The sequence below is a fragment of the Choloepus didactylus genome, chromosome 7 (assembly GCF_015220235.1).
Source record: "Choloepus didactylus isolate mChoDid1 chromosome 7, mChoDid1.pri, whole genome shotgun sequence".
NCBI classification, from domain to species: Eukaryota; Metazoa; Chordata; class Mammalia; order Pilosa; family Megalonychidae; genus Choloepus; species Choloepus didactylus.
In genome coordinates this window covers 118,712,045-118,725,307 of record NC_051313.1, presented here as the reverse complement: position 1 = coordinate 118,725,307, position 13,263 = coordinate 118,712,045, and the positions used below count along the sequence as shown (strand labels likewise).

At 43.8% G+C, this 13,263-nt stretch overlaps 1 protein-coding gene across 2 annotated transcripts in view; it reads left to right on the top strand.

Moving 5' to 3' along the window:
• The window catches only part of LOC119539320 (HLA class II histocompatibility antigen, DP beta 1 chain-like), a 37,036-nt gene extending 27,608 nt beyond the window's left edge, over positions 1–9,428 (top strand). Inside the window, exons 2-6 of one of the 2 annotated variants that reach the window (XM_037842761.1) lie at positions 3,957–4,220; positions 5,690–5,971; positions 6,486–6,596; positions 6,976–6,999; positions 7,362–9,428. In XM_037842761.1, the coding sequence (XP_037698689.1) occupies positions 3,957–4,220; positions 5,690–5,971; positions 6,486–6,596; positions 6,976–6,995 (677 nt within the window). In that variant the 3' untranslated portion in view covers positions 6,996–6,999; positions 7,362–9,428. Of the gene's footprint in view, positions 1–3,956; positions 4,221–5,689; positions 5,972–6,485; positions 6,597–6,975; positions 7,000–7,300 lie in introns of both variants that reach the window. The other variant, XM_037842760.1, reaches the window with a different exon arrangement.
• The last annotated feature ends 3,835 nt before the right edge of the window (positions 9,429–13,263 follow it).

Here is a 13,263-nt window from a genome sequence, read left to right as displayed (position 1 = left end):
CAGCTTTTGATTATCTGGGAATGTTTTCATCTCCCCCTCATTTTTAACATCCAGGTATTTGTGAATTTTCTAAGTCTCTGATGGTTATTGACTTCTATTTGTATTCCATTGTGGTCAGAGAATGTGCTTTGAATAATTTCAATATTTTTTAAATTTATTGAGGCTTGTTTTATGTCCCAGCATATGGTCTATTCTGGAGAAAGTTCCATGATCACTGAGAAGAATGTGTATCCTGGTGATTTGGGATGTAATGTTCTATATATGTCTGTCAAATTTCTCTATTTCTCTCTCCTTTCTTTGTTTCTCTGTTGGTAGGGCTCCATTTAGTATCTGAAGTAGGGCAGGTCTTTTATTAGCAAAATCTCTCAGCATTTGTTTGTCTGAAAAATTTAAGCTCTCCCTCAAATTTGAAGGAGAGTTTTGCTGGATAAAGTATTCTTGGTTGGAAATTTTTCTCTCTCAGAATTTTAAATATGTCATGCCACTGCCTTCTCGCCTCCATGGTGGCCGCTGAGTAGTCACTACTTAGTCTTAGGTTGTTTCCTTTGTATGTGATGAATTGCTTTTCTCTTGCTGCTTTCAGAACTTGCTCCTTCTCTTCAGTATTTGACAGTCTGATCAGAATATGTCTTGGAGTGGATTTATTTGGTTTTATTCTATTTGGAGTTCACTGGTCATTTATGCTTTGTGTATTTATATTATGTAGAAGGTTTGGGAAGTTTTCCCCAAAATTTCTTTGAATACTCTTTCTAGACCTTTACCATTCTCTTCCCCTTCTGGGACACCAATGAGTCTGAAATTTGGATGTTTTATTTTATCTATCATGTCCCTGGGATCCATTTCTTTTTTTTTTCCCCCCATTCTTTCTTTTGTTCTTTCATTTTCCATCCTGTGTTTCTCGAGGTTGCTGACTTGTTGTTCAGCTTCCTCTAGTCTTGTACTATGAGTATCCAGAATCTTTTTTAGTTTGGTCAGCAGTTTCTTTTATTTCCATAAGATCATCTATTTTTTTATTTACTCTGGAAATTTCTTCTTTATGCTCTTCTAGGGTCTTCTTCATGTCCTTTGTATCTTGTGCCATTCTCTTCTTCATGTCCTTTATATCCTGTGCCATGCTCTCATTGTTTGTCTTTAGTTCTTTGATTAATTGCTCCAAGTACTGTGTCTCCTCTGATCTTTTGATTTGGGTATTTGGGTTTGGGTTATCCATATCATATGGTTTTTTCATATGCTTTAAAATTTTCTATTGTTTTGGGGCTCTTGGCATTTGCTTTACTTGCTAGGGTTCTTTTAGGAAATGAAGGATTATTCAGACACCAATCTCTAATTTGTCAGATCTACAGCTTGGTGGCATACAATTTCTCTAACTAACCAGCAGATGGTGTCCATGAGTCACCTATTCCCCTCAAGTCAGTTCTCCCCAAACTTGTCTTTGTGGTGTGTGGGGGTCTGGTTCTTGTGGGGTCCAATTGGTGCACCAAGTTTGGGTGTGTTGTTGGTGCTGTCCGCCCTGAATGTGGGGCATGTGTCTGAGCAGTTAGGGAGACAGGACAGCTCTAATAATCAAACCTTCCAGGTGTTCCTGGAGATTTAAGGCTGTTGCAAGAGTCTAAACTTTCATTTCAGTCTCTGCTGCTGACCCACAGCTCCTTGGTATTGGCGTAGGGTCCCTGGGATTTCTGGGTGGATTCCTATTCCCAGCCATGCCCGTCTAGGACCTCTGCTGAGGGAAGACTGTGCTACATCACACATGCGCACCATCCTTCAAGGGAAGCCCTGAGCTGCTGGGCCATGCCGGGGCATTCCCAACCTGCTGTGAAGATGGCTGAATGGGGTGTGTTAATTTCCCCATTTCGCACAGCTCCACCTTCCAGCTCTGGGACAATTAGCTGTGGGTACGCAAAACACTATTGTTCACGCCTGACACTGTGGCATGTGCGCGTGCTACTGGAAACACCCCTGTCACATTGGGTTTCTTGATGCGGCTCTGGGCTGTGGCTCTGGTGCCAGGCAGGAGCGTTCCCAGTTTGCTGGGAAGATGGCTGCAAGGGGCGTGGTTTTTTTTCCCCTTTTGGCTAACCTCTGCCTGCCTTGCTCCGAGACAATTAGTAGCGGGTACACAAAAGGCTATCTTCCACACCAGATATTGAGGCGCTTGCACAGGCCGTTCCTGCCATGCTTCACTCTGTGGTTCCCACTGCCGTATCTGCAGCCACTTTTGGGTTTTTTTAAAAAAGAACTAGTCTGCCTCCAAATGTCAACCCTCGGTTTCCCCATACCGCAACACAGCTGCTGGATATTCAGTGGCTTACTCATTCATTTCAGAACACAGACTCCCAGTTTCACCAAGTTCACGGTCCCTGTGGATTTAGCAGACCTTGTCCAGCTGGTGTATCACTGGAATTGGTGTTCTGGGTCACTTTCTGGCTTTTATCTAGTATTTTCCACAGAGATGTTTTTTGCCCTGTCTCCCCTAGCCACCATCTTAGGTTCTCTGCCATTTAAATTTGTGATATTCTGTTTTAATGCAGTCACAGAGCTTGCCATTAAACACACACACACATTTAATAAACTTTTTTAAGAGTTCCCTCCTATGTTCCAGGCAAACAGTTCATTTTATTTGTTTGTTCATTCATTTCACTGATACACAAATATTTACTGAGCACTATGTTAGATGTTGGACATATAAAGAAGAATAAGCCAGTAGTTAATGTAAGAAGTTAATGTATAGAGGATTAAACAGATGTGAAAAGCAATCATACTACCTTAGTTTCCCCAACATGACCAATAACAAACCAGGCCAAAGAGACTGAGGGAGAAGCAAAGACAAATGTGCTTGATCATGGTTATTTCTGTGCACATTTGCACCTGCCAGAACCCTGCTGGTGGCACACATGGGGAGACCTGCCACATTTCTTTATATTAGATATTGCATCATCAATAACTCTGAAACAATGGCATCTACCCCAAGATTCTGGATATTGTGATTATGGTCATTGATCAAGTCATATTTCACACATTTTAAGGTCAAGTCTCCTAACAGCCACATTTGAAAAGTGAAAACATGTTAACATTTAGACTAAGAAGTTTTTCTTACACCAAACTTTAAGAAATTTATTTCTAGATTTCCAGCACACACACAACCAGAACAAAATTGAGGTAATACAAGATGTAATAGTGAGACATATGAGAGAGCACCTACCTGTGGAACAGGGCAAGAACTAAGGCAATGCTTTCTGGAGGAGGTGAGATTGGAGCCAAGCTTGTCACCAGGATGACAAGTGAAAGGAACAGGGTTCAGATAGAGCATCACTGCTCTTTCTCTGGCTGCTTTTGGCCTGAGAGCCTTTCCGCACTGCTCTCCCCGGTGGTATTCTGCCCTTCCCTGTGACCCCAGATGAAAATCATCTCCCCCCTAAGCTGTTATCTCCCTCTGCTCTTCCACAGAGCTGATTACTTTCCCCTCAGTATGCCCCCCACTCTCTAAGGATCATTGAATCACCCCCTTGTTAAATGACATATATATATATTTGACATACATATTTTTACTTTTCTCTTTTAGACTTTGAGTTTCTCCCAGGCAGGACCCTTCTATTATTTAATGCTGAAAAGGGCTTCAGAAATAATTTCATTAGATATTCTTTTATGGATGAGAAAACCGAGGCCTAGAAAGGTTCAGTGACCTGCCTAAGATCCCCTATCTTGCTATTAGGAAAAATAAAAATAAAAAATAAAAATAGTACTTTAAAATCCAACCCTAAGGTGGGGAGGTTTGGGAGGATACATAGTAGCTTATACATGAAATTGAATGTGCACGGCTCTCAATAAATGTGAGAGAGACCGAGATACAGAGACCAAGCACCAGCTCCTGATTAGGCCGCATGCAGCGTGGAAGGCACGGGAGCTCGGGGGACTCTGGGCTCATCGGTGGCTCAGCACCTCCCCGCTCCCCGCAGAGAACTACGTGTTGCAGTCCCGGGATGACTGCTACGCGCTTAACGGGACGCAGCGCTACGTGGAGACATATATCTATAACCGGGAGGAGATCGTGCGCTTCGACAGCGACGTGGGGGTGTACGTGGCCGTGACGGAGCTGGGGCGGCCGGACGCCGAGCACTGGAACAGCCAGAGGGACATCCTGGAGCGGAAGCGGGCCGAGGTGGACACGGTGTGCAGACACAACAACGAGCTGGTCGAGGGTTTCACGCTGAAGCGCCGAGGTGAGGCTGCGGCCCGGGCTGCGGAGCGCGGCGAGGCCTCTGCCGGGGGGGGTCGGGATCGGGCACGGGGCGAGCCGGCTGGGACGGGCCTTCAGCCCTCACAGCAGGCGGGAAGGAGGACTGTGACGGGGCGGGAACCAGTCCAGGGGAGAGAGGGCACGAACTGGACCGAGCGTGAGATGCGAGGAGACGGGACCCAGAGAAAAGCGCCAGGAGGCTGGCAGGCCCGAGGGCAAAGCGGGCGGGCAGGGAACCCCTGTGGGGGGAGGTGGTGTGGTCCCTTTGGGGCCTGCGGGTTTGAGATGCTTCAGGGACCCCCAGGTGCACCATTGATGGACAATCATAGTAAGGAGCCTGGAGCTGGGGAGAAGCATCTGGGCTGGATGAGATTATCTACAGAGACAGCATCCTGTGAGGAGAGAGAACGGGACACAGGAAATGGTAGCAGTTTGGACAATTTTGTGTACAATACATGGTTCATGTCTGTGCTTTTCCCTGACCCAGCCCACCTCAGGGTGTTCTCTGAGAAGTAGAAAGAAGGTAGAAAGGAAAGAACTAAGTTATTAAGGACCTAGAAGCCGAGATGTGGGGAATTACCCTGAATGGGCTCTTCTCCAGGAGCAGATGGATCTTTTCTGCCATCCAGGGGGGAGGAGGGTCCTGGTAACAGAGGCCAAAAAGAAGTGACTGTGCTGGGTGTTGGGAAGTCACGAGTGTAGGCAGCAGCTTGGACACTGACCTGGGAGCAGCGGAGAGGATGACCAGGAGAGGAGGGGACATCGAGTAGAGAGAGGCAGGGGGATGGGCAACCCCTGACTATTCCTGAGAACTCTCAAGGGACCCACGAAGAGGAGGAACTTGGGAAAGGACTGGAATTCCCACTAATCAAGCATGTGGGAGCTCAGAATATTGGATTTGGAGATATTATTATAAATATAAAGATTTTGGTTTTTTGGAGGGGAGGCCAGATGATACACAGGTTATTTGAAGAATAAAACATGTCATTTTTTATTAAATTTACTTCATTTACTTTTATTTTTCTTGCAATAAAGTTATTAGATTGATGGAGAAGAGAATGCCGCTAAGTTATATTATAGCTTCAAGAAATTATTTGAGCTAATTTTGCATCCTTTTCATCAAGAAGAACATTGAAAAGATAGACAGTTTCACAGCTGGTTAAACATTCTTTGCCCCAAAACTATTAGCTAATGACTTATAGTTAATAAAGTTTATAGTATAAATTATAATATAAATTTCTGCTAAATGTACTAGAAAGTACTGCTTTTATATCTCTCCCATTCTTCTCAATCTTTACTATGTAATTGAAGATGTATTTGTATCTTTTCAGGACCACCCTTATCCACTAGCCTAATTATGGCATTTATATTTTAAACATGTAGAAATCCATTCTAGACTCCAAATGTCTAAGAAATGATCATGCCATTACCTTTTCTTTTTCCTGCTCCTAGCTCAGCCGAAAGTGCACGTGTCCCCCTCCAAGAAGGGGCCCCTGCAGCACCACAACCTGCTTGTCTGCCATGTGACAGATTTCTACCCGGGCAGCATTGAAATCCAGTGGTTCCGGAATGGACAGGAGGAAACAGCTGGGCTTGTGTCCACCAGCCTGATCCGTAATGGAGACTGGACCTTCCAGATCCTGGTGATGCTGGAAATGACCCCCCAGCAGGGAGATGTCTATACCTGCCAGGTGCAGCACCCCAGCCTGGACAGTCCTGTCACCGTGGAGTGGAGTGAGTTACCCCTTCATGACCCCATGAGACTCCACATTCTGAAGAGGAGAAGACACTGACTCTGGATCCCCTCACTCTGTCTTATGTGTCTGTATGCTAGGGTCACATCTACCCCATCTTCCTCCTATACAAGTTCCTGGCAATGGAGACTTGTCTGTCCCTGGCCTAGGGGATCCTTAGGACTCACGGTTCTCTGCCCTTGTCAGAAAATCTAGGGAACTGAGACACCTTCCTGAATGGCCCTCGGACATGGGAGCAGTTCTCTTCCTTCAGGCTTTCAGCCTACCTGGGGTTATTTTGAGAGGCAGCTACCAGAATCAGTATCTGTCTCCTTGGTTCATCACCACCCTAAGCTCCAGAACTTGGGGGTTCTTTCAAAATTTACCCCTTATCCAAAGTGCATCCCTCTCAGAGTCCTGCTTCCAGCCTTCTATATCTGGCTCCAGGACCTCGGCTGGGACCTGAGGGGGTGCAGCAGGTGGGGGTGAGACTGACCCTGGGTCTGTTCTTACAGAGGCACAGTCTGATTCTGCCCAAAACAAGATGCTGACTGGAGTCGGGGGGTTTGTGCTGGGGCTCATCACCCTTGGAGTGGGCATCTTCATGCATAAGAGGAGCAAAAAAGGTAAGGAATCCTGGGGAGGTGGCTGAGACTTGCCTTTCCCCCATCTCACTCATCTGTCTTCTGTGATAAGGGTCTGAGCTAGAAAAGGAACCACAGAGAGTTCTGGAGACCACAGACATCAGATGGTGGAACAGCTAAGCTGGCCTGAAGGAAGTGAGGAATCCCCAGGCTGGGATCTTATCCCACCCAGAAGCATGAGCTGCCCAATTACTCAGTTAACGCAAGGCTTCTGTCACTGATAGGTCCATCTAGAACCAGTCCCTGCCTTAATTCCCAAAGACGGGATCAGGGCAATGGTTGAATGGGATGGGAATGTTTATCTAAAGTGTCTAAGGTGGTTTTTAATGGCTGAATATATCTCCTCCTCTCTTCATTTTAGTTCAACGAGGACCTCTATAAACAGGTAATATTCCTGCCTCATTTTCCTTGAGGGGGTGGGAGGCGGACGGATGTCGCTCTTTTCATGGCAGTGTAACTCTGAGGCACCTACTGGGAAGAGAGTCTCAGGTCTGAACTTCTTTTTCAACCCCAGCCCTTGGGTGAGTGTAGGGAAAGAGCAATCCTTGGCTCCATCTGTGAAAGGAGCCTAGAAAAAGTGCTTTCTATCAGGGCCAAGAGAGTCTCTTGCCATAAATTTTCTCTCCTGGGACTTAGAGGAAGAGATGCCAACAAACTTGGGATAATATTTTCCTTTTTCCCCACAGGTTCCTGATCTGACCTGAAAGACTATATGTGCCTGGAACAAGTATTTTTATGTTTCTTTAGTCCCAGAAGGCTTGAGTCAGACCCTCAGCTTCCCTAGAGGATGTTACTGCCGAGTAACTGCTCTGAAACCAGTTTCTGCACTTCTGCTTTTTGATTCAATGCACAGCTTCTACAGAGCCGCTAACCAAGTTCCCTTCTCCTTAGCTCCATAAAGAATCAAAACCCAGCATGATTGTCTCTTTTCTTTTGAGAACATGCACCAAGGCATCTCTGGCATTGCTTTCTGCTTGAGGGTTTTGATAAACAGAGGAGTTACTGTAGAAGCTCATTGTTTGTACTTAAATAAGAAGAAAATCACAAAAATAGGAATATTCTAATTATCAGATAAGAGGGCCAGTTGGAAGTGGAAAGCCTCCAAATTTGCTAATTTCATCAGGCTGCCCCATGTTCATCTTTGGCATCTTCATCCATGTAGGCCTGGAACCATCGTTCTTAGTTATTCATGGATGAGCAGACCCCCATATGATTCTGGGATTATGTGATCCATATTCAGATGCATTGATTCAACATATAATTAATTGAGAGTGTGATATACTGCTTTTCAAGTAATCAAATCAGAATTAAAACCTAAAAATGTCATGTAATAAATTTTAGACACTTTCTTTGCTTACCATGATAAATAGTTCTTGACCAATAATGACTTAGTTTTTTTAATGTATCAAGTTATAGAGGATGCAGACTTAGCCTCTATTCATCAGATCACCCCAGACCTCCTGTCTTAGTAATTCACACAGTGGGAAACGCATCCCCAGTATTTAAAGAGACTCAGAGCAATAAATGTAGCACTTTTTTTCAAATATCAGCTTGCTTTCACAATCCAAAATGATTATGGGCTTTTTGTTTGATATTAAATTATCTTTATGGTCAAGATAGAGGTCTCATTTAGTCTAAGCATTCCTCTTGAATAGAGTACAGAGAATTACCTCCTAACTCACATACTGAGCACTCCATAGTTTCTGGCACACCAAGTTGGTGGCTTCTCTCTCCTGGATTCTTGTAAGCAGCCCCTGAGCCTTGATTGCCCTGAGCACCAGCCCCTGGTCAGTTTCCATGAGCTGCTGTGTGCCTCTCTCGCAGCTCCCCTCCAAAAGCACTACCTGCATCTGTGGACCAGCTTCTCCCATTTCAAAGAGAGGTTGATGGGTGAACGTGCAGAATTGGATGTCACTGGCACAGAGGTGTTGCTGGGGTCTGCAGAAAGGGTGGACTTACTAAGTGAGGGAGTCTGGAAGAGAAGCCACAGAAATGGAGACTCAACCATGTCCACATAATCTGCTAAGTGCATAACACACAATGCCTCATTCAATCCTCATAACCCAGGGAAGAGGACAGAGTTTTATTTTCTTCTTAAAAATGTGAAAACTGAGCCTTTGTGAGGTTACATGGCTATCACATGGCAGAAACACAAATAAAATTTAAATCTGACTGATTCCAAAGCCCATGCTCTTTCCTTGACAACCTGAGAGAATTGATAGGGAGACAGGAATCTTGTCCAGTTTAAATACTGTTAGCCCTGATCAGCATGGTTTTCTCTAAAAGCATAAATGAAAATGCTCCCACCTTGTTTTGTGTAGTAATTTCAGCTGTCCCGTAGTGAGGCAAGTAGGACAGGATAGAGTAAATAAATGAGGATTTTTTTTTCTCTTCCAAAACCCATATGGGGCCATGTTTTATTATTCGGATGGTTCTTAGCACATCTTATCCCATATTGCAATTGCTTATATACATGTCTTATAACTTCCAAGTCATTCAACTTTATAATGCCCAACACTTTGCCCATTGCTCTCCTTGTAGGGGGCATTCAAGTTGATAAGAGAGAAATCAGTTCTGGTTAATATTCTTCCAACAGTATCTGAACTACTCCCAAAACAAACTTGTGACTAGAAGAGGCACAGATCATTGACCACATTCTTGCCAAAATGACTGATTGAAATTCCTTTATAACTGATTTGGTCTCAGTTTTCAGCAGATGCTGAGACTTTTGCTAGTTAAACCAGTTTTCTTTGGATTAATTTTGTTTTCTGTATGTGTTTGTGCCAAAAAATAAAGACAGATTCTCTAACGACAGTGATAATATATGTAATAGGACTACTTCTTAACGTCAACATTCCTTTTTTTAAGTGTACCCAGGAAAGACCCTCTTTTTCTTCAGATATATATATTTAAACAGGAAAGTAATTTAAGTCATTCCCAAAATTGCTTATATAAAGGCACCACTCAGGAAACTTGCCCCAAATAAGTCTAATGGTTTCCATGACCTGGCATAAGTTTTTAACTCTCCTTATAGATACTGAACACAAAATCCCAAATCAGTGACTATCACAAAGACTGACTCCAGGAAGAGTGTCCTCCCTTCCTGCACTCCAAACTGAACTCAGATATTTATTTTCCTTGTGCACCTTTAAATATTGGCTGATATTAAAGTTCCAGGTTCTACCAAGTGGGCCACTATCAAACAAAAAGATCACAGCACTGCTTTCCTTGGCTGATCTGTAACATCATCATCCACAAGCACATGTTATGTGTGTGTGTGTGTGTATGTGTGTGGTTGGGAGAAGGTTTCTCCCTGAAGGCCATGCTCCCAGCTTCAAAGTCTATCCTTGATTTTTGTCTCCCTTGGTGACTGTTCCATGTCCTGTACCTGCACACACAATCTGTTGAAGCAGACAGGTACTCTATAGGACAGTGAGAATTCAACCTGCTGAACATTTCTTGAAAATACATGGAAGGCTTCATGTTATTTGTGTCATTTACATCAAAGGCATATAATCTGGATCACAGCCTAAAACAAGGATTTATTGTCTCCAAAGGTGGAGGACATGGTTTCAAATATTTAAAGAGATAAAATGAGGATTCTTGTTCTCCCTCCCATTCCCTTGAGAAACCTATTCAGTGTGATAGTAATATGATCAGAATCCAGCCATTCAAAGAAAGAGAAGAGTCATGGACATTCTGAAAAGGCTTAAAATCTAGCTCAATCAATGTTAAATCCCCAGACCCAGAGCCCCCAAGCACCGAGTATATTAAACCACACCAGAGCACAGCCTTCTCCAACCATCCTTCTCCCCCTCTTCCCTGGGTTACAGGACAGGGAAGCTCCCAGGACAGAGTGAACATTCCCTGGATGAGAAACTCCAGTCCCTTGGCCCACATTCCAGGTCTGGGCATATACTCTGGGGAACTGAGGGGATAAGGAGACCTGGAATAGGTCCTGGACTTGGAGAATGAAGTTATCAGACATGTTGAGCACTAACGTGCACAGGAATATATTAGTCTCCTGGATTTCTCAGGAAGAGAGTTCCAAAAGAAGACCAGGGCATGGAGACCAGCCATTCTTCACCATTCTTCAAAATTTCAACATTTATCAAGTACTTTTTGTGCATCAGGCCTTTTGCAGAATGAACTAGGTGGGGTAGGGTCATAAAGACAGGCAGGAACTGAAGAGATTGTTGGGTACTTCAGAGATTGGCATTCTGGAGCACAAAGATTCAAGGGAAGCTGGGAATTGAGCATTAAAAGAGACCTGAAGGCAGGTTCTCCCCTATGTCCTCTTCTGACACAGAAAGGTCAACACCTGCACCAGGACACAGTGAGTTTAAGACTCCAATTTTAGCATTGCACCCCCATCCCTTTACACCTGTTCCCTTCATTTTCTGTCCCTGTGGTTGTTTAGGTAGAGGATGTTCTTCCCAGCACATGTTGCTCCCCCCCCCCACAATGAGGGGCAGTGAGAAGTGAATGGGTACCCTACCATATGCCGTTTCACCATCTCTAAATCTCCGCCTGCCCACATGCCCTGAGCCTCTGAGACAGCAAGACATGAATGATGGAATGATGACAGTTGAAGGAGATAGGAGTTTGCCACACTCCAGTAGGGTTCCAGAAGACTTTTTTTGTTTTTCACTTTTTTAAAAAAATCAATTTTACTGAGATATATTCACATACCATACAAAAATCTAAAGTGTATCAAATTCCATGTGAGACCAAGGGAAGAGATGTTTAGTTAGTGCAAGATCTATATCTCCTAAACAGTTTAACTCGCACAGTTCATTCAAATACCATAATTACATAGAACTTTTAGTAGGAATGAGACTTGGTAGGTTTGCATAGGTTAGTGTGAAATAATGACACATCCCAAAGTAATTTGGACAGAGATTAAAAATATATGTGCAGGGCCTCCCCGAGGAGCTGGGGAAAAATTCAGTGTTGGGCTTCCTCACCTGGAATGTTGCTGATGTTCTCACAAACATTGAGGACTAGCGGTTTGATGTGCCGAGCCGTCTGTCATGGGACTTGCCCTTATGAAGCTCATTACTGCTAAGGAGAGGCTACACCTGCTTATAATTGTGCCTAAGAGTCTCCCCCTGAGTACCTCTTTGTTGCTCAGATGTGGCCCTCTCTCTCTAGCTAAGCCAACTAAGCAGGTGATCTCACTGCCCTCCCCCCATGTGGGACCCGATCCCAGGGGTGTAAATCTCCCTGGCAACACAGGGTATGACTCCCAGGGATGAATCTGGACCCAGCATCATGGGATTGAGAAGATCTTCTTGACCAAAGGGGGATGCGAAATGAAACAAAATAAAGTTTCAGTGGCTGAGAGATTCCAAATGGAGTCGAGAGGTCACTCTGGTGGGCATTCTTATTCACTATATAGATAATCCTTTTCAGGTTTTAATGCATTGGAATAGCTAGAAGTAAATACCTGAAACTATCAAACTGCAACCCAGTAGCCTTGACTCTTGAAGACAATTGTATAACAATGTCGCTTACAAGGAGTGACAGTGTGATTGTGAAAGCCTTGTGGATCACACTCCCTTTATGCAGTGTATGGATGGATGAGTAGAAAAATGGGGATAAAAAATTAATGAAAATAGGGTGGGAGGGGGGCGTGTTTTGGGTGTTCTTCTTTACTTTTATTTTTTATTCTTATTTTCACTTTTTCTAGTACAAGGAAAATGTTCAAAAAATAAATTGGGATGATGAATGCACAACTATATGATGGTACTGGAAACGACTGTACACTTTGGATGATTGTACGGTATGTGAATATATCTCAGTAAAATTTTATTAAAAAATCCAAAGTGTGCAATCAAGTGTTCACTCCAGCAAAATTTTAATTCCAGGCCCAGTGGATACTTATCTTACTTGACACCTGGTAAATATCTAACACTGGTAACTATTCCCTCCTAACACTGGTAACTATTCCCTCCTTGCTGAAATTTCTGCTCTCTTGGCTTCTGTTACAATATTCTCTGAATTCTCTTTCCGCTTCCTCAAAGTCTCTTTGGGCCCCTTTCTTTCTATGCCTTTTTTATAATAAGAATGGGGTAGGCTATGATGATGTAACAACCCTAAAATTTAGATTTTGTTTGTGCTACTGGGGGGAGCTCTGCTCATCACAGCCACTCAGGGAACCAAGCTGACGGAAGCCTCGTCTCGACGCCTGTTCCCATAATCTCCCCCACCGAGCGAGGGGAGCCTGGTGAGTTCTACACTGGCTCTTACTGATCCTCCTGCAACTAACACATCACTTCTCACATTTCATTGGCCAATGCAAATCACACACTGCACCTGACTTCAAATGAGGTGGAGTCCTTGGAAATGCAACATATTCAATAAATACATATTAAGTAAATAGCAAAATACTCACACACTGGAGAGACATTTTGTTGAGGACCTGTAAGAAAGGAATAAGTTTCGTTTTCACATAGAGACAGCATGGAATAAGGGAAATGGAGGCAAAACCAGTTTAAACAAGCCCCAGACAAAGAAAAGAGAGAATCTGCCTGCTCCTTATATGGAAAAGTAACCATAGTTACTGGAATGTAAAGAGATATGAGGTAATATCAGAGGCGGGAACTCACAGCAGAAAAAATAAAAATAAAAATTTGGGGGGGATAGG